The sequence below is a fragment of the Diadema setosum genome, chromosome 20, assembly GCF_964275005.1.
Source record: "Diadema setosum chromosome 20, eeDiaSeto1, whole genome shotgun sequence".
Lineage (NCBI taxonomy): Eukaryota > Metazoa > Echinodermata > Echinoidea > Diadematoida > Diadematidae > Diadema > Diadema setosum.
The window spans coordinates 22,047,681-22,069,836 of record NC_092704.1 but is presented as its reverse complement, the minus strand read 5'-3'; the positions used below and the strand labels follow the sequence as shown (position 1 = coordinate 22,069,836).

Sequence of the window (22,156 nt, the reverse complement as noted above, 5' to 3'; positions counted from 1 at the left end):
TACGGATTCAAATTTTTACAGTGGTTGTTTCTATCCCAAACTCACATTTTTAGAACTATTTTAAAGCACCAATGCTGGGTTTTTGTTTCATCTGCAAATGGTAAATTATGCCTTTAAAGCCAAAGTGTAGTGATGAGCAGCAAGAAGAAAAAAAAATGCCGGAAAAGAGATGTATTGTGCTCCAGGAAAAGAAGGCATCATTCAACCAACACATTAATGCAACTTACAGTTATGAGATGAGATGCAAAAATTAATATCAAGACCAAACCTTTGACTACTTGAATCATCTCATTGGGGTATCTTAACTTTGACACTTTGTGTGCTTTGAGTGTTTATTGGCATCAAAAACCCCATTTGTTTGCACACGCTGTCAAAGTCCTTGGCACTTTAGGGGTTAAATGAGACAGCATTATAGTCTGACATGCTGCCCATATTTGTGTTGGTTTTCTTTAGAAGATACTATATGCAGCAGACATGTTCTATTAATTTAATTTCCATTTTCCATCAAGAAGAATTTATGAATATTTATTCTTTTACCCAGCTGTTATAATTGCTGTGTATTTATTTGTTGAAGTGAGATAAAACACCGTTAATTAAATGAATTTATACTGATTTTGTGTGCTCCTGTTTTGCTATTTAATTTGATACATCAGTGCCTAAACAATCCCTTATTCTACAATGTACCTTCAAACTTGACTCAGATGAAGATACATGTGGAAACCTGGATTCTACTTTTACCGCTGATCCAAATCCCAGAGTCTTAATCCTAGTCATAAACTTTCATGTCCTGGTCATACTGTCGAGTGAAATGGGAAGTAGACTCAATGGAAAGAGACCAGTGTTAGAGCAATAACAGCTTTAATACTGCTCCACATGATCTTCTATTGCCTTTCTACCCTCTGACACATAAAAATAGCCCCCCCCCCAAAAAAAAAAGAAAAAAAAAAGGGGGGGGGGACAATGGTAATAAAAAATCAAACTGCAGACCGATAAACTGTAATGCCACTGAATAGAGTAATATCTCAATCTATGTCATAGAAAGAGCTAAAGTTAAACTCAAAGTAAAGCGCAGACAAGATGGTCTGGTGTGGCAGTCAGTATTGAGTTCCATCCATGCATCATCCGCAATAAAATCTGGGAATTGCCGGCAGATCAGTCCCGCGGCCCAATAGAGGGTAAATATTGACCCAGATTGGGACTACCTCTGATGCCCTCCTAAGACCGATAATATACAAATGGAGATACAACTGAGAGGGAAAATACCTGATGCCCCTTTCATACTGGGCCATTTTCAACTGAAGTGCACACGACTGCACCTTTTGGGTTTCCTTGGTCTAAAAACAGTCAGTTTTGGTAAAACACCAATAAAACAATGATGACAGTTTCAGCCAGGTTTGAACCAGAGTTATTGTCCTCTCCTCTGCGGTGTAACTGCCGATTGTTCAACGGTTTAAAATCTGCACATTCTTTGAGTCTATTTAAATACCATTATAAATCGTTTTTCTTTTTTAAATAATAGACCTTTTTGCCAATATGGTCAAGTTTGTGGATGTTTCATCTCTCGTGGCCTGGTGACGAGTTATTTTAGTAACCTGTACATTATAACGGCATTTCAATACTTGGTATTCACTTTGCATACACTAGTTGTTGCTGTGTCGGGCAGGCCTCGTGCGAGCTTTCAGATTGCCAGGAACAACCTTAGTTAAAATGACATGACATGCATAAAATTTGAATATATCGGTAAGGGTGTTTATTCACAATCCAGTTGGAAACAGTGCATTTCACTCATTGTCTTGCTTACATCTGTGCAGAGGTTTCACATTACTAGCGTTTATGAATATGTAACATTTAACTTTGATATATGCAACTTTTGCTAGGCTGTAGCTCGTCACATATTTTCATACTTACTGTAGCCCCTCTGTTAGACTGCAATACTTCTCTTTGAGGAACAGCTCATCTTAATATTGCCATGGGAACTATTATGTTTTTGTTGTGTCTTGTGTTTGTGATGTAATGTATTTTTGTTAGGCAGCTCACCACAAGCTCTGCTTTTTTGAGGTTCTGCCTTCCTTGTACAATCTTATGTATGTGAGACAACATGAAAAAAGATGGAAAGAAAATGTTTTACAGACTTGAACTTGAAACTTGAATGGTGGTTCAAGGGACGATTTTGCAAGGCCTGAGGGACTCTACCATTGAACCATCACTGAAAAAGGTGATGGATTCACACAGGCTGCCTTTCCAGTGGCAACACACATGCTACCATACTACCCATTACTACCAATTGTTCAACAGTGATTCAAGGGAAGATGATGCAAGACCTAAGAGGCTCTTCCATTGAACCATCATTGAAAACACTTGTGAATTCACACACACCGTCTTTCCAGTGGCCATACGCATGCTACTATACTACCCAAGCTGTTGAGCTAACACCAACACAGAACTAGCGGACCATCGGGTCTGCATGTCGCATTTGTGGTCTTCATTTGGTTTCATCACTTCTTTTGGGTGGGGGGCAAAAGATAGGTAGAGAAATCAATATGCAATTAATTCATAATTGATGTGATTATTAGAAATTTGCCAAGTGAATCTATAGGAGTTCAACAGATACCCAGTAGTTAAAAGTGGAGTGTGAAAGGGGTATGTGAAAGGAAAACTTTGTGTGGGAGCCTGGAGAAAGGGGCGGAGTCAAGGAGAGGGGTGGGGACAGATGAGACAGCCTCGGAGGAGCAATTTGTCAGCACACACTGCTCATTTCAGCTGCTTATATTACCAGGGATGTGCACACACGTTAGAGCAGAAAACTGCACTCATTTTGTAGCAGTGGCTATTTAAAGCTCTGCTATTCATATCTTTCATGATGTACTGCAATTCAAATGCCAACTTGCCATACTGGTGGCTGTTTTTGAAATAGCTGAAGGCCTTATATAGAATATGAGTCTCATTCTTTTTTTTTCATACCTGTTCTCTTTGAAACCAAACGTAATATATGGCTGTATTCTTTATTTCATTATTGCGGGTCTAAGAGCAAAAATCATTGCTACAGGCCACAAGTTTGATAATCAAATTATTGTAAAAATGATGCTCATTGTACTAGGGGGAAAAGTGATTTCTCTTGACGTGCTTGCCCATACAGCTATTTCCAGTTTGACATTTCCCCAGTTTTCTTTGCATTCATATCATTTGTGTATTCTGTTTCCAACTTTGTAATTCAAGTTCAGAAAGTGGTTGATTTATGCTCAGTTGCATAATGACACCCTCAGAACAGGTAATTTCAGTTCAAAAAAAAAAAAAAAAAAGTTCTCTAACATCGTCCAAACTGGATTTTGGTTGATGTTAAGATCCAAACTGCAGATGAAGGGTATGAGATAACATCACGGTTGATTTTCATTTTCATGCCATTTGATTAGTATGTACTAAAGTCAATATATTCTAGTCAATATGAAGCCAATTAATTCAAAGTAACGCTGTAAATGCACAAATTTTTGTGATACATAGATTTTCGCACATTTCGTGCTACTATTGGCTAGCACGAATTCTAAAACCTGCAAAAATATCTTCACATGTTGAATGGGTTAACAATTGTGCAGCACAAATTCAAGAACCCGTAAATATGTTTTTGAGCCCCTCAGGGCGAAAATATAGACATTCACAGTAGTTTGTGAATGACGTATGGGTATATTCTATGTTCATGGGGCATTTAATGTAATATCAGTTTGCAAACCTCCACTAGATTCACTCCAGCCCTTCTCTTCTTTCTCTCGCCTCCTCCCCCCCCCCCCCCCCCAAGAAGAATCTTTTGTCAGTATTTAAAAAAAAAAAAAAAATGTGCAGCAAATATTCACAAGTCTAAATCCGGATCAAGTTGACTCCCAGTTTGAAAATGAGGCACAAAATATATTCATTGATTTTTTTTCTTCGTATTCATCTCCCATGAAATGGATCTTCCCATGTAGAGAAATGAGATGAAATTGTATTTTCAATCTTTTATGATAGTGCACCAAAACTTTATGAATTTATTTTAGGTCTGTCAATCAGTGTTACATTTCATGGAACTTGCCACTTGTTCATAAACAGCAAGGAACAAAGAAAACAAAATAGAATCTTTTTCAGTGATTTGCATTTGACATCAAAGATCCTTGTCATATCCACAGTTATAAGAAGTAACGGATTATTTTATGAAGTACACCATGGTTTCATTGACAAGGATGGAATCTTTAAAAAGTCTATATGATAAAAACATATTTTGCAAATACCTAGTGTCCTTGTCAATGGTAGAAGTTTCTATGAAGTTGCAGAGATAAAATGTATTACAGGGTGACCAAGTAAACTTGGTAAACCTCTTTCGGTCTCACTCACTGCCCATAACTGGTCCAGAATCATAAATAAGTAATATCTGGAGAGTGCTACATAAAAAAAAAAACGGTCACATGTGTTAACTTTTAGATATGGGGATGGATGGATAGTGGAGTATGAAATATCAATCCCGTAATAATGGCATCCGTGGAGGGACAGCGCGAGAGTGTTGTCAAGTCAAATCCGCTCCGGGGAAGACCCTCGTATTGATGCGACAACATCCGTGGGAACCTCCGCGAAGAGGGAGACATAATTACATCTGACATTTCTTGTATAAAGGCGGGCATTTGATTCTGTCCCTGGTGTGCGGGCCACGCGGAGATGGGTATATTGTTTTCCTGTATGGATTTCTGGCAGTTTTGAATTTGTAATATGATTGTGGAGCCACTGTTCGTACCGCGCCTCAACAGATAACAATATTGTCACTTCAAAAGAAGAAGGGTTGCAAAGTCATTTCTTCCAGCCCTGGCGAGTAAATTAATACCACTCTGTATTGTATCGTTCTTCCGTTCACCAAAATTCCACTGTGAATATATATTTTGTTTATTTTGTCTACTAACTCTAATAAGTTTCGATTAGGAAACAAATTGATGTGATACTTTTTGTCACTTTATATATGTTGGTCTATTTCAAGAAGAGGGAAAGTGTTGATGATATTGAGACTTGTAGCAAGGCAATAAGTACACGAAAATGTACCACACAATATGTGAAAAAAGCAACAAGTTATACGTTATTGCCCTGAGAAAGCTGTATGTGACTATCGTGAAGACAAGTAGGGAAATATCTATAAATGTCATGAATATGAGAACTGCATTGTGCCACTGTTTCTCTGCTTCTGAATGCAATGATCTCACCAACAAAAAACCAAAACAAAACAAAAAATTGCCCCAAAACTGAAAGGATATTGTCTCCTCTGGCATCAGTGGCCTTTTGCCCCTGTCATCTGTCAATAGTGTCTCAGCAGTGTGACCCGTACCGTTAAATCAAGTTGTATTGACAATACTGAGCAGGATTTTTATGGTGTGGCACATGTAGCCCCCAAGCAATTCAGAATTTTTTTTAAAGTGTCTGTCAGTGCATGTCATTGAAATTGTAGGATAAAGTACAGTGTATTACAATGTACATTGAAGTTAATAGATTGCTTACTCTTGTGCTGAAGCTCTGCCATTGTATTTCATCGAATGAAATTTGATTTAATAAAATGATTTGCTGTTAACCCTTTGAGGATGAGCTGATTTTGCTACAACATGCCTTTCCCATAAACACTTTCCCGAGGATAATCGAGACTCGTCCTCAACAGGCTAATTTCTGTGTTCTGATGAAGGACTCGTTCACACTCGTTGATGTTGGCTCTCAATGTTAATTTTCATTTTGAGAACTCTAGAAACAAAGATGAGTCGAGTGGGGGATTAAATATGAGTGTATTGAAGAGGATGAAATAAAGCACTGTGGAGTGAAGGTGCAGCACGGTACCTTCTCCATATTCTATATAATATCCACCACAGTGTTACCAGTATTCATCTTGAGATTGCCAAAGAGGTACACTGTATATTACAGAGCTGGCACCTCATATTTTTGTATGTTCATCTTTGTTCATCAAAAATATGAAAATATTTTTTTTTTTTTCAAGTGATAAGGGTATTGTAGGTTTTTGGGGGAATTTGATTTAGCATGCTCCATATGCATGATCCTCCTGTTTTAGAATGGAAAAATGACTTTTGCTTCCAAAATATGTTTTTCAGTGTATTTCAATAAATTTTTCCAGTCTGCAGAAAGTGGCAGCCCTGCCATCGTGTGTACAAATGCAGCCATAAACAGATTTTTTTTTTTTTTTTTTTTTTTTTTTTGCGTATGTCTGATGGTGTTTACTCCATCGGAAGTGTAGTCAATCTGATACAGCAGATGGTGTCGGACCACACATGCTGTATAGGAACAAAATTCTCTTGCTGAGAATGGTCCCTCTGCGAGCGCGTACCCTGTTCACACCAAAGCTGTGGCTGAATTCAATTCTGTTCAGTTCAATTTATTTTTCATTTTCTTCCACAGAACATAGATATAATATAAGAAAATTACCAATGATCTTGAGCATACACTAATTGACTGTATGAAAAAAGATTAAAAATTAGGGGTAATTAACTCATTGAGGATGGACTGATTTTGCTATAACACGCATTTCCCATAGACACCTACCCGAGTATTCTTGGGACTCGTCTTCAACGGGTTAACAAATTAAAAGCATCTATGCTTAGTTTCAAACCAAACTTGGTATTGTATCTATGTTCTGAGAGAAAAATGAGGGATCCACTAAAAAAGCAGTGCTTGTATACTGTGGGCAACTCATACAGAGCCCAATGTAGTATGAGCTGCCCAGTTTTTCTGTGTACTCCCCGACAGAGGCTTGGCCCAAAATGTATCTTCATTACCTAACGATGGGCTCTTTCATAGTTTTGTGCAGTACATGTTGGCATGCGCAGATCTTGTTTGGAAATCATGCCAGCACTCGTTGAGTAAGTAGGTTAGGTATTTACAAAGTGTACTTATCACCAATGTACCTGAAATCCAAGGGAAAGTGCGGAGCATCTACTGTCCTCTTTACTGTGTCCTTTTACAATTTCAGGCAGGATATTTTTAATGCTTTCCCAGTTATCTGCCATTTTTTGAATAGATTTTATTGTTATTTTCATCACAGCGAACATCCATTTCACTATAAATTATTAGTTCATTCCCTTTCAAGTATTTTTATGTCTGTTTCATTTGTCACGCACCACAACAGCAGGATTAAGAAAGTCAAACTCAGCTGCAGCCCAATTTCCGCGTGTAAATAACCCAAAATTGTAGGGTCGAACCAAGCAATTGAACCTGGGCCAAGCCTGTAGTGTAAATGGGGGCAAAGATTACGTGTTGAGAATGAACGCGATTCTTGAGGCAGAATAGTTATAAATACCGGGGCCGGAAGAGTGATAGGGCATTCCGCTAGAGTCTGTGCGTGGATGTCGTGAATTCATCCTCGTTCAGTTCTGTTTTCAGTGCAGACAAGGCAGAATTAATTTGTGTTGAAGATGTCATAAAGAAAAGGGACCTTTGGGTATACCATCTCGGCTCCGTGGCAACGCATCAGTTATATCCTGACCCGGTAACACAGTAACGCGCGTCTTCCGCGTCCCCAACTGGAGTGCCACTACCCCCGGCAAATTTATCTCCGTCAAAGTTCCTCCCCCCTTCCATTAGGGGAGAAGGAGTATGGTTGAGTGCATCCCGCCAAGATGCTGAATATTTGTGAATGTACAGTCTGCTTGATATAGGGAGGGGGGTATTTAATGGGATGAGGTTGGATGGAGGGGAGGGGGGGGGGGGTTGAAAGAGAAATGCATGTGAGAGGGAACGGCGCCTGCGAAATGTTGTGAAAGCGCAGCTTGTGTGTTTGCATAGGGTTGGGGAGCTCTGAAGGTTAGATGCACAGCCTAAGGTGGTTTTTGTTTTGGGTTTCTTTTTTTAACTCTCTCTCTCTTTCCTTTTTATTTTCTTCTTTTTTCCCCCTTTCGTGTGGCTTGTGCTGGGGCCTTCCTTATTATGTGGCCGGTTTTGACTGCAGGGATGAAATTTGCTCGCTAATTTCTACATATATACATGTTTCACAAGCTCTCCTTTCCTTTTATTGGGGGGGGGGGTCCTTCCAGATATGTTTATGTATATGCCACAATTTGTTACTTTCTTGTTATTTTGATAGGAACAGGAAGAAATGAAGTAGAATGAATTGAATCAAATCAGAATTCAGAAACATTGTTCTGATATGGATTGTTCATTCAGAAAAGCCCAGATTCATTCACACCTTTACTGTCCAATTAAGGCTTTTAGGTCAGGTACACCTGTATTGTATTGGCTGTTCAACACTTAGGCAATTTCCTTAATCGTTCTTGCCTAATGTCTGCAAAGTATCTATTTAATCACAAGAAAAGGCCTTCAGGGAGTGCATTTTGAATACAGTAGATAAAAGTGGAAATTTTCGCAGTGTGAAAATGTTTGCTTATTGCACGCGACCAGAAATTAGCATTTAAAAAAAAGATAAAAGCATGCAAATATTTTTCTTGCTGTATGTACCACTATGCAATGTCTTGATTCTACAGAATTAGGAGCAAGTGAAATTCATCTCACTTGGCAGAGCATGACAAATTACTCGCACAAAAGTCTCCACTTTTACTGTACACTGTACTTCCACCCATTTCCCAGAATGATGACATTATCCTGTCATAATTACTATCCTATTGTTCTGGATTTTGATAGAAACCCTTTTGCAAAGTCAATAGAGAAGAGGCATTTTAATATAATTATATCCAAACAGCCCATCAGTTAGCAAAATCAAGCAAAGAATAATCAAAACTCAACCACCTGAATGTCATTACTATAAGGGTGTATATGGCATTTTTAATGGGTATGTCTATCAGGCCATTATGATCATGTGACTTGGCCTTTGTTGTATGGATATGGAACACCTTTTGTGTCTCTTTGGCTATATATTGATATGTCATATGAATATACATCATACAATGTATATCAAAACAATGTTTTGAGCATTGTTTTGAAATACTACACATACACGTGTACAGCATACAATGTATGGATGTATACAACATATCCGTGTCTGAATGCTCTCATTAAATTGCATTTTACATTTCTGGAATAGCAGAGATGCTGTTTGAGGCCTTTCACACGAAGGATGTACAATGTAGTACCAGTTGGTACTTACTGGAATTCATGAAAGTCAATCACACATCAACAAATCAGATACTTTCCAACATGAATCAAAAGATTATCATCTCTTTGGCAGTCACATCATTGAGTATAACATTGACTCATTTCGCCTATTTTGAGTCCTCACGTAAAATCAGGGCATGCGACTGTTTTTCGGATTTGTGATGCACCGTCACATATGCTCTGCCCCTTGATATTCCCAGTATAGCATAATGTCTCTCCAATCATGATTTGAATACTGATCATACTGAATAACCACCTACAGCGTTTAACCTCTGTGTTATGACATCACCAGGACATGCCGTCACTTTTTCCTTCCCTTTAAACTTCTTCTCGTGCTCCTTTTTTCGAATTCTCCTTTTCCATTGTTTTTTTTTTTTTCTTCTTTTATTTCTTTTTTCTTACGTCTTCAGCTTCACTTCTGCTCTGTTCTGTTTACATTTTCTTCTTCTGCTCCTCCTGGAAATATACTTTATCTCTTCTTCTTCCTCTCTATTTCCCTCATTTTCATTCTTCTCCTTTTTCATCACCTTCTTCCTATTTTCATTTGTATAATTCTTTGTTGTTGAAACTGCCTGTACAGATATGAATCTCCTTTGTTCTCTTGCTTACTGAAAGTCAGTGGCTGGTTTTCAGAATGCAGTACTTTTTTTTAACAAGACCACTAATACTATTTCATATTTGTTTGTTTGTTTGTTATTTTGTTTGTCCATGCAGGAAAACCACTGTCTGAGAATCAAGATTCTAGGGGACTGCTACTATTGCGTGTCCGGCCTGCCAGACCCTCGGCCAGACCACGGCCACTGCTGTGTGGAGATGGGCCTCGACATGATCGAAGCTATCTCGTAAGTGCCATCGCTCCACTCATTTTGCAGTTCCTTTTCATTGTCGAGAGAAAAATCTAGCCAAAAAAATAAATAAATAAATTCAATAGCAGTGCCGTGATGAACAGTACAGTGTAGAATTGAAGAGAAATCATCAAAATATTGACAACTTGGGAATCTTGAAATAAAACACCAAAGTTTGTGACCTCAGTGATTTTCCATGTAACCTCACATTTGTGTACTCTATAATAAATTACCAGAATGTTATTTTCATTGAATCTGTTAGCATCTTGGCATTTTGTCAAAGTCATTTTCTTCAAGCCATTCATCATTACTTCTAAATAGCATGTAGCATCCAGCATATTCATGACACCTGTTTTTTTTTTTTTCTTCTTCTTCTTCTTCTCCTTCTTTGTTTGGATGTGCACATGACACAAGCTTGGGAAAAAAAGATATGTTGTTCACTTGGCATAAATGCCATGATGTTGTTTATCGCATTTGTCTTGAGGTCACTTACCTGTTTTCTTCAAGACATTGTCTTCAACTTTCCATGCAACTCTGTTTCACACCGATGTTTTGATGATTATTGTGTTTACCTACCTGTATCAAGTCCCCAGAATCACATTTCTGAGGTTTAGCGATGTACAACAAAGTTTATCTTGTCATTACGATTTTAGTAGTAGTCGTTAGTATTTCATAATGAGGTAGAGAGAAGAATTTCCTTTCATTTGAGCCCCTTGGGTGTTCATGAACGTTTCTTCTCTTTTTTAATGGTTGCAGGATTTTCAACTTTTTCAGCCTCGTAAATATTAGATTTTATGACTGATTGTTAAATTGGCAACACTTTGTTGAAGATAATAGTCCTAGTATCTCCTTGAAATTGTTTTTTTTTTCTTTCTGATTTTGTGCACACTCTTCATAAATCTACTCAGTTACATCTTCCAACATGCAAGCTTTCATAAAATAGTGTAAAACATGCAGTGAATTGCAAAGGTGCCAATATATTAATGACAAGCTAATAATTTCTGCTGCAAAATCTTCCCAGGGGCTTCCGCTTGACGTGTTAATGCAAAGCTGTAATAGGGTTAAAATCCACTCAGTATGGCCTAGCTGCCAACTCTCAGCACCGACATCCCATCACGGAAAACACTTTTTCTGCATATGTGAAGGCAATCTTGCAGTTTTGTGCTATCAGGCTCAGTGTTGCCCCACGTCATTTCTTTTAGGGGAATCCTGGGGGTGCACCCCAGATGTTTTTTACAAAGATGATTGATTTGAGCTCTTTACTTCACTTGACACACAGGAATATAGCAATGAATTCAACTAATGCCACAACTGATAAAGACTACCATTATTTCATATCAGTATGATTCTCACAATTGTTGACGGTCCTAGAGCTGTGTGTGTCGGGGGTTATCAGCAAATGTGACCCAAACTCCCAATCAAAAACATGAAAAATAATAAAATAAAATGAAAATGATGGCAAAGAGGTAAATGATAGATATCTTAGTTTTTCTTCAATTAATTCTCTAATACTTGAGCCCATACATCATGGCAACCTTTCCTTTGCTATCATGCTCAGCAATCTATTTTTTATTTTCCCTCATCACATGTATCATGAAACGAGCAAAAAAAGAAAAGAACCAACAACAATATGATGTTAGATGAGAATCAGAAGGCCGTTATCGGGGGGGGGGGGGGGGGGGGGGATATTGAATTAATGGTGTCACATTGTACCAATCCATCTCCTCTACGGTGTCAATTTAACATTGTTTTCATTTTCAGTAAAATTCTAACATTAAAGATAATAAAAAGGGAACTATTCTGTGCACTTTTGATTAAACAGACTTTTTATCTCGTGAAAATTGATTGTTTCGGTTTTATTTACGCTCAAATCTTAGAACCTGATAGCGCCCTTCTGGTTCTCAGCCGACGATAACTTCTTGCTCGGTACTGTATGCCAAGTGAATGATGCTAGGTCTTTTCTTAGAGAGAATTTCTTGGATATGATGTCGCAAGCCAGATACCTTGGATTACTTTATTATCTGTGTATCCCATATCAAATTTGCCAGGGTAATTGGTTCGACATATAATTGCCATTTCTCATGCAGTTCTGAATGGGATGTGGCATTTTTACCGACTTGTGTATGCTACAATGTACATCAACCCTCAATAAGCTAAGCTGGTTTGTTATCAGCATCTGAATTTATCAGTGTCCAGCCGTGTGCAATCACAAAATTCAGTGTGATGTCGCCATAAAAACGACCGAGTTTCAAGAAAATACTTAAACTTAGATTAAGGTGTTCTAATAAACCTTTCTTTTTGTGTGTTCCACACTTGTCATATATCTCTTGTTATTCCCAAGTACTAGGTTATGTCCCCTCTCTCTGCCTTTTTATATGTTCTGTGTTTACATGCTATGTGGGCCAACCACAGTTTCTCTGTTTTTATTGCAGTTATGTTTTTTCTTTTGTGAAATGCCCATTTGCTCAGGAAAGTTGTAGAGATTTTGTGTGTGTGTGTGTGTGTGTGTGTGTGTGTGATGTTTGTTTATTGTTGCTGATTTTTCTGGATAGTACCTTTCTAAGGGTGGGATTTCACGGAGCACGCGAACGATTTGCGAAGGACGTGAATGACAAAATCCAACATTCGGAAAAGTTTTTCTCCGAATGTTTTCCGACAATGAAGCCGAAAAATATTCTTGCGCAATTTGTGCGAAGTTTCCATGACGTATGTGCGAATGTCGTGTGTATCATTGCTAAAGTACAGCATGTTACGTACACGAAGAACACGCGACGGAAATGCGAACAACGAAAAATTTTCAATAATCATGGGAGAAAATGTACCCAAGGAGAGGTGGAAGCTGTCTTGAGTTGATTTTTTTTCTTTCCTCTATTTCTCCTTTCTTTTTCTCTCATTTCTCTATCGTGTGCTTGCCTACATTTTTTTCCTAGGACATATCTCCACTAGTAAAGCCTTTGATCTTTTTTTTTTGCAGTTCCTCCAACACATAATCTCTACAGTTCAAATGAAATTTCACATACTTTAGATTAATTTTAAGTGTATTCTACGATTTTTTTTTTTTGCATATCAAACATTTATTTCTCCTTGCTAGTCTTTAATTTCTTTTGTTACTATAGTTGTTAATAATTGTTTGATGTTTAGATGTATGTTTCGATTTTTATTTGTAGAGAACGTATAGGTCATACATCCCCCAAACGTGCGCTAAACGTTCGCAAGAATATCTCAAAAGGTACACGAACAGTTTGCGATCACGTCGTAAAATGATCGGAAAAACTTCACAGATTTCGCGTAACGTACGCGAGACATCCTCCAAAGTTTCGGAGTCTGTTTGGGGTTTCACGAACATTTTGCGAACATCATGCGTGTCTTGCGAAGGTCTTGCGCATAATGACGAGGCTTTAAAGACACTTTCGAGAACAATTCACAAGCAAATCACGACCAAGTGTGCGGAAAAGGTTCGCAAAATATTTCAAACTTTTTTGAAATTCTCGCCGAAGTAAAAACGACATTCGCGAACAATTGACGACGCTTCCGAACCCTCACGTTCGTTTGGCGATCTTTTGCAGACTAAAATACGAATGCTGGATTTTGCCATTCGCGTCCTTTGCAAATCGTTCGCGTGCTCCGTGAAATCCCACCCTAAGCAGGAGCAAGCTCTTTGATTAGCCGAGATAGGAACTTCAGTTTGATTTGATTTGAATTCATTTCTTCTTTGTGTTCACAAAAGCAGAGACATAACATAACTGAATTTCAATGATTATAAATATACAATAACGTTTTGTCTTTTTATGACATAAAAAGATAATGGAAATGTGTCCTTTAAAAACAATGTTTTGCCACAAAAGGTAAAACAAAACAGTGTTAAGAACAAAAGTGGCTAGCTCAAATCTTAACTTTAATTTGATTGTTTTCTTAAAAAACAAACACTTTTACCACAAGAGGTAATATAAAACAGTCATTTAAGAACAAAAATGGAATGGGGAGGCTAAATTAAAAGCACAGCTTGAATTACCTAGGCCCCCGAAAACTCAACACATAACAATGCATATGCCAAAATGGTTTGAATTCAAACACTGAGCTGAAGCTTTCCTATGCTGAAGCTTTCCTATGCAGGGATACATGAATTACCTTGTAGCTATTGTTTGCTTTTGCACAAGATATACGTGTATACAAAACAAAACAGAAAACCTTTGTACAAGATATACAAAAAAAAAGAAGAAGAAATAGGTGAGCATTTTGAGACAAACCCAGTAGAAGAGGTCCAAACCACAGAAAATGACAGTTACAATAGCAAGCAGGGTACACACACCACCAACCACTTTTTATGGCACCAGCTAATAATTTATTTCCATCAGTAGGATTATGGGATTGTTTTTGTCGTTCTTGTTTTTATTATTGTTGTTGCTGCTGTTGTCATTTCTGTCATTGTTGTTGTCATTGAGGTTGAGATTGTTATTGAGGTTGTTGTTGTTGTTGTTGAGGTTTTCTTCTGAGGGACATTTCATGAAGCGTTTTAATAGTCGGATATTTTTCTGACAAACTGTTACAAGCTACTGAAATCCTTGCATCTGATTGGCTGAGAGCAACTTTGTGGGACAAAATGCTTCATGAAATGCCCCCCAGATCTTTTCCCCCCTTCACTCTCCCCCCCCCCCCTTTTTACCATGCCAGAGGGTACATTCTCACCCCTGCAGCCCACAACTTGCAAAAAATACACGCCCCGTTGCCTCTTAAGCACAGCGTCTCAGGTGAAAAAGTTGGTCAAGCTGTCTGTTTTCATATGAGTTGATATTTGTGCATTGATTTTAAAGCTATATGAATTTTTGGAAATGGTTGGAGTGATTTAAAGGCAGAAATTCTCTACTTTACTTTCCCCAGCAACCACCATAACTCGAGGTTATCTGCAGTTTTCACTCAACAGTGGTGAAACTGCACTTTGTATAAATTGACATTGATACAGCCATACACACAGAACATTGAAAGTTCCCTTGAAATTGTAAGTACGGTAAAGGAGATCAAGGAATTTTTGGAGTGTATGTTTTCACAAATCAGAAACTTTGACCACATGCTGTATTTAGTAGACCAGGTGATGAAAATGTAGTTTGATTGAACACAGGAATATTTTTCATTTCATTATTGTTTCTTCAACCATATTTTCCCTCCCCCTCCTCCCCCCCCCCCCCTTGACAAAATCACCATTACTGAATTGTTTTACATTTCAAAAATTTCTGATAAAGGGTAGAACTTCCTCTTGAACTTGAATTAACACAGGAAATAAAGGGAAAATTTATTTGTGAGGAAATGGGTAATTTGTTAGGTCATAACATCATAATGTTGGTGTACTTGCTGTGGACCAATATTGCTGGTCTGGGAAAACATTTAAAAGACAAAATTTCTGTGACATTTACATTAGTTATTTTTGTCAAGGTTGCAGTTGAACTTAATTAAACTTCAAAGTATTCTGTGTTTTTATTTACACCATTTACTATGCCAATGTCAGCATGGAGCACAACATGTAGATCTTCACTCTGAAGTATACTATGAGGTGGTACAGTCAACTCCCGTTGTAACGAAGTCCACGGGACCATCACTTTTCTTTTGTTATATATCAAAATTTCATTATAACCCAACACTGCTGCTATCTAGAGTAATGATCGTTCCCAATTCTGCTTTTAGAGACAGGAATGTGACAGTCTAAAGAAGCAGCTGTTGTGGTGGTTTTGCATGGGGGGGGGGGAGGGAGGGAGGGAGGGAGGGAGGGAGGGAGGGAGGGGGAGTGGGGAAGGAGAAGGGGGAGGGGGGGGTTTACATAAGATGCTAGCTGCAGGGTGCTAGAATCGGGACATACAGTGTACATAATGTTGACACAACTGTTGCTCCTTCCAGTGAAACCTGGACAGTTGAGATGCGAAGACATTGCTTGTACAAAGCTTTCCATGTATCTGGTGGCACGCGGGGGAAAAAACTAAGCCGTAAGCGGCATTTTTAGATTGTTAGCTTTCTCTTGCAAGAGTTGGATTAGTGTTTCAGCTGCATGTGAGGAGGGCAAGGTAAACTGTACAATGCAGCATTGGCCCCAGCATGGTAGAAGATCTCAAACTTAAGCGCAACTATCGCAGCATAGACCTGAACAGCTTATTATGTGTATGTTAAGTGTTCTCTTGTGTTAGCCAGATGTCTATAAACCTCCATCATCAAAAAAAAAAGAGGGTTATTTTTCAAATTCATGAAATTCTTCCGTAGAGATGTGTTCATCACAACTGATTTACAAATTGTCCTACATCGATGTAAATAAGCATGGAATTGATCAATGCTTTAGTAGTAGCCATGATAAAAGAAATAATTGGCGTACGTACTTGAGCAGTATTCAAACTTACGACCTCCTGATCTCCAGACAGGCATCTTTTCCACTAGACCACCGAGCTTTCGCCTGACAGCAAGTGCTCCCAAAGATTCTAATCCTTATAGCATGCGGCGGGTACTGCGTAATTATTCAAATTCATGAAATTCTTCTGTCAAGATGTTTTTATTGCAACTGATTGACTAATTGCCCTACATCAACATAAATAAGCACTGAATTGATCTGTGTTCTAGTAGTAGCCATGATAAAAGAAATCATGGGTGTACGTTCTCAAGCAGGATTCGCGCAGTAATGTCACTTACAGCACTTGGAACTGTTTTGCTATCCTGCAGTGAAAAAAGAAGAAGAGATATTTTGACATATTCAAGGGAGCTTGTTGATTTGATGGAAAGTTGGATAAAGGAAGTGGATGATATCTAGGACCCCGTTTACAGTGCGAGGCTCGGCCGCGGCCGAGCCCTCCTTCATTTCAGTGTAAACGCGCAAAAGGCCAAATGCGAGGCCAAAATTGGCCGCGCATTTGGCCACGCTCTGGAGGTGGTCTCCGAGCCGCGGCCGAGCCCAGCCTCTTCTTGGACCCCATTTACAGTGCGGGTCCAGGCTCGGCCGCGGCTCGGCCGTGGCCGAGCCCGGCATCAATTGCGCGGCTGAGCCTCACAATTTTGTCCGTTTACACTGCTGGGCTCGGCCGCGCTTTTAATTAAAACCTTTCAATATTTTGTCATAGTGGCGCTCTGCTTGTAAACAAACGCAATTTGGTATTGTCTGGTTTTCAGACCCTTTGCCAACTGAATTCTGTGGCGACAAAGTCGCCGTTCGGGCAAAGGCCTTTGCCGAAGGAAAAAATCGTTTGCAGGACAAAACCACCTTAAACTATACTAGTTTTCGAAGTTTAGGGGGTTAATATCCTGAATAGCGAAATAGTACAGACAGAGGATTTGGAAGCCAGACTAAAATTGGCCGCGCATTTGGCCCAGTTTGCGTTTACACTGAGAAAAGGCTGGGCTCGGCCGCGGCTCGGCTGCGGCCAAGACCACCTCCAGAGCGTGGCCAGAGCGAGGCCAAAGCATTTGGCCTTTTGCGCGTTTACACTGAAATGAAGGTGGGCTCGGCTGAGCCGCGGCCGAGCCTCGCACTGTAAACGGGGTCTGAGTGTAAACGCAAACTGGGCCAAATGCGCGGCCAATTTTAGTCTGGCTTCCAGACCCTCTGCCCGTACTATCCCCGCCCCGCACTGTAAACGGGGTCTATTACCATCATCCAGATTCAGATTCAGCACCTTGAAATAAGTACTTGTAGGATAAAGCCATCAACAAACCCTGGGTTGACAGTAAACCAAGCTTAGACCCCAAATCCAACTTTGGCACCAAGACTAAACAAACAAATAATGGTAGTTACAAGTGGTAGATGTTTAACCTATTTCTTTCTAGATTCATCACTTCCCATATATTTACTATGCTTGACTTCTACAAGAAGTTAAACGGAAAATCTGGTTTCCATGTGACTGCAGAAACTGCCAAGTTTTGTTCTGAAATAAGGCATATGCAGAAGAAATGTGTGAAATGATGCGGTGATAACACAATTTCATTTGGGTAAGGACAAAATTAATAAATATTACCCCAAAACTATGCCACAAGTATTGTTATCTCTGAGCATTTCCGATTGTGGTTGAGGCAAGATGTTTTTTCATTAAAAAACATACTATTTGATTACAATGTATCAGGCCATAGCAGTATCCATCACGCAAGAGTGAATTGCATTTGTAGCTTGTTACCTGCACGCAATTCAGTACTAATGCTAGGGCACATTTTGATGATGACATACCAATAACATTCAACTCACCCACTAATGAACAGAGAGGGTGCTTCGGGAATGAAAGTCGGGTACATCGACTTTTATCATTTCACACTTTTAATTTCAGGATACTCCAGTATAACTCGTTATCCTGGCAAATCCTGTCAGCCAGACACATTTCTAGGTGGACCATTTTGATATATTGCGAGCAAATATTCCAAATGGTAAAAGATGAATTTTGAGCCCATCTGAGAACTGTGTTTTAACTTTAATGTATGCAAGGGGTTAATGGAGGAATATGAGCACAGGTGTCCCTCACACTGCATTAGTCTCCCTATGTAAGATGACCTGCAGTGCATTAAGCCTCTTATGTGGGGAAAAACAAAATCTCTCCTAGGATGTCTGCCTCCTAACCACTCTTGTAATTCCATGTTTTGGCTCTCTTTGGGTAGGATTTCGTTTGAAATTTTGCAAAAAAGCTGAAAAACTAGCTGAGGAGCATGACTCTTAAAGTCAGAGGTTCACCCATAATCTGATTGTCTTACGCTTGTCCCCTTTTAAGTGGGCAGTAAACTGACGGGATTACTCCGTCTCGTAATGGTACAGGCGTGATCTGAATGAAAAACATACCGATGTCCTCGCTTTCCTACGGAGGTGCGCTCACTTTGGTGGAGAAAAATTGCCGGACAACGCTCAGACTGGCTCTTGAAACTTGAGATCGGAATATTCATGGTGACCTCATTCTTTTTTGGGGGAGGGAAAGATGAAAATCCTCCCGGATCGGACTTTTAGCTATTGTGAGATATAGCTGCGACCGTGTAAGCTGAAGCGCACGGTCATTAAAGTGTCATGTGTGGACGATCGAGGGCGTTTGGTCATCTGGCTCTGGGTGTCCCAGCGGAGTCGGCTCGCTTTATAGTTTGTTATGTAAAGCGTGGACAGATTTCATCCATTATCACCAAATTACATATCCGCAGGTTTTGTTCTGTTGAGTACCGCACTATGAATGGTGGTACATTGTATAGGGCATTCTTAAATAATGCAGTACTGGTTGTTTGGCTCATTTCTCTTCTTGCAAGGAAAACCGAGACTGCCATTCTTATTCTGTGAACTCTAGTTATCAATGAGCCGCATGTATGGTACTATAAGCTGTTATTTTTGCGAACATATATTTTTTGCAAATGGGGAGGTCACAGACATTTTCGCGAGATTTTGGTTTTGCAATTTGACACTGAGGCCTATATTGTAAGTGCACTAGTAGCCTAGCACATTCATGGACCAGCAAGCAGTACATTTAATTTGCAAAATTACATGAAAATCAAACCTTCATGAAAATAGCAGCTTATACAGTAACCCATTTTTTTCCAAATGGTAATTGCATGGATAGGTCCATGCAATAATGGAAGAAAACACACTGAAGAGTGTATATTATATTCCAATGTAATTTGTTACAGTGTTACACTGATGAAGTCGCACATCCAGCATCAATGCTGCGAAGTTTGCGTGTTGAGTTGTTGTGATTTGTTTTGTTTTTTTTTGTTTTGTTTTTTTTGGGGTTGCTAGCTTGTTTCTTTGTTTGTTTTACTGGAAGATAACAGGGCCAATATCTTTCAAGAAAGAAACAAACGGATGTCCCAAACTAAAACCATTTCCTGTTCAAATCTTATAGTCCTAGAATATAAAATTGGAGCTTGTAGGTTTTATGAAAGATATTGCCCTGCAGCCTGTTGCATAAAACTTTTTACCTGAGAAAACCTCAAATGATTTTTAATAGGGTTTTTCCTGTATTAAGGTCAATGGCAGCATCATACCAACCTGATTTGTTTTTCTTACCAGAGTTTTTCTCAGGTTAAACATTTTATGCAACAGGCCCCCGGTGTATGGAATTGACCCACATTGCAGAAGTGCATAATCCTGTGCATGCTTTATTGCATGCATCTAAACTTCAAAGCCGATTTTCTCCGAACTGTTCGATCTATAGGTAAGCTTTCTTCCCTTTTTTTTTTCTTTTTTTCCCCCGAAGTGTGACTAATCATATGAAAAGCCTTCAGCCTGAGAATTAAGAATATCCAGATTTGAAGAATTAATGTTGAACAACTTGCTTATAAGTTTGTATGATGTCTGCCGGCTCGTAGGGAATGAGCATTAAGGCCCTTTAGCAGTTTGTTACGAGTGAAAATTGTCAGGTAACCTTACAACATATTCACATCTACTGTAGATGTAAAGTAAAACAAGTCTCATTGAAGAATTGAAGAACTCACATGGCGTATTATATGGTACAGCGGACTATGCAGTTGCTCATCTCTTCATATTCCCATGTCTCCATGTTAACTCTTTATGTGCCATGTTGGCACGCCTGACTCAGTCGACAGCGTGCCAACCTCGCATATTCTGCTCAAATGCACAAACGCGCCCAAAATGATTGATAAATCACCAAATGCCACAGTACAATGAAAGCGTTTCTCGCAATTTCGTTCCTCTGGAGCCCAGGATATGCAACTATTGGGGGTGTTTGCTTGCTCGGTTACGACTGAAATGCAAAAATAGTGATGTAGATTATGGTAAAAGACCACAATTTATCTTCTTGCAGGACTCCCTTCATGGCAGAACCTTAGCAATAGCCATTGAGCTAGAATAAAGAAATGTCACAAGACCCTGATTTAGGAAACAATACACATGTGCTGTATGAGGCTAGAAAGCATCGAAAAGCAGCCACAAAATAGATTTTATTCCCCCAGTGCCGACATCCTGATCATAAGCTGACATTTTTGGGGGGAGGAATCGATACTGGCATAGACTAGCTGTCTGAGAGATGCTGTCTGGCCAGTTTGTTGGCCGGGTTTCAACCAGCCGCCCCATTTGCAGGTTTTGTTTTTGTGGAATGAGGCTTTAACACAGCCGTAATCCGAGCAGCGAGAATTGCACAGGTATTTACTCTCCATCAATAACTTGCCACAGACTTCCTTTCCTCAGACAGTTGATGAATTAATTAACCTTTAACACATCCAGTCCCACTGGGAATTTCTGCTGCAGAAACCTTCAAGTTGTCCTTAGATGTGCAACTCTATAAAGAAAAACTTTTACTGCATGTCTTATGTTGGAGAAGGATTAGATGAATATGGTCGAGTTCATAACTTCTGCACAGATTAGACAGAAATTTTCAAAAATGTCCCCACCTATAGGAATGTGAATTTTGAATGTAACATGTTACCCATTGAAAGATCAGATTCTCAATATCAAAATATATTTGATAGAGACAATTGATAAGACATGTAGCTGCAACCAAAGTTTGTTACCAAGTCCCATAGGAAAATCTATGTCAATTTTTGTAAATATATGACAAATAATAATAATAATAGTGACTACTTACAATAAATTTGACAAGAAAGATAATTTTGTAAAGTTTTTTACAGCATCAATACCCTTCTTCCTCCCATCTGGAAAATAATTGTGAATTTGTAGAGTTCAGTCGCAGAAGATAATTCCAGGTCAACAACTGAAAGAGCTAACATCTAGAAGGTGTTCTCTTGAAGGGGGAAGAGTTTTCCTTGCTCACTCTTTGATCCGCCAAAAGTATGTTACTTGAGAATATTTTCTGGGCTAACACTGAGTCCAAAAAAAGAAAAGAAAAGAAGAGAACTTTGAGTATTTTGGTACAGTAGGAACCACCCACAGAGCTTGAGAGCGAGTTTGATGTAATTCACCATCCATTGCTCAGACAGCATTTCAGCAAACGAGACTGTATCGAATGATGGAGCGCTTGTTAGATGCGAATCAGGCCAACCGGACGTCCACTCGCCCGCTGAATAGGTGCGGCTTGGCTCACGTGGGGGCGTAATGACCCGCCGATTCAATCAAATCAGGATCTATCAGCGGCTCGATTGTGATACCCCGCCGGATTTTCTCCCGTCGTTAACCGCTTCAGAAGGGGAGTCATCGGGGGTCACGGATAGTGTCCAACAGAGTACCGACATTGTGTGTGTGTGGAGGGAGCAATGTAAAAGTGATCACGTTCGTGGCTAAGTGGATTGCTGTCAGGTGATAGAAG

General features: G+C 39.3%; 1 protein-coding gene across 1 annotated transcript in view; it reads left to right on the top strand.

The window, feature by feature from the left end:
* The window catches only part of LOC140244098 (adenylate cyclase type 5-like), a 170,306-nt gene that overhangs the window by 109,492 nt on the left and 38,658 nt on the right, over nucleotides 1-22,156 (top strand). Inside the window, exon 5 of the mRNA XM_072323745.1 lies at nucleotides 9,823-9,950. Within this exon, the coding sequence (XP_072179846.1) occupies nucleotides 9,823-9,950 (128 nt within the window). The remainder of the gene's footprint in view (nucleotides 1-9,822; nucleotides 9,951-22,156) is intronic.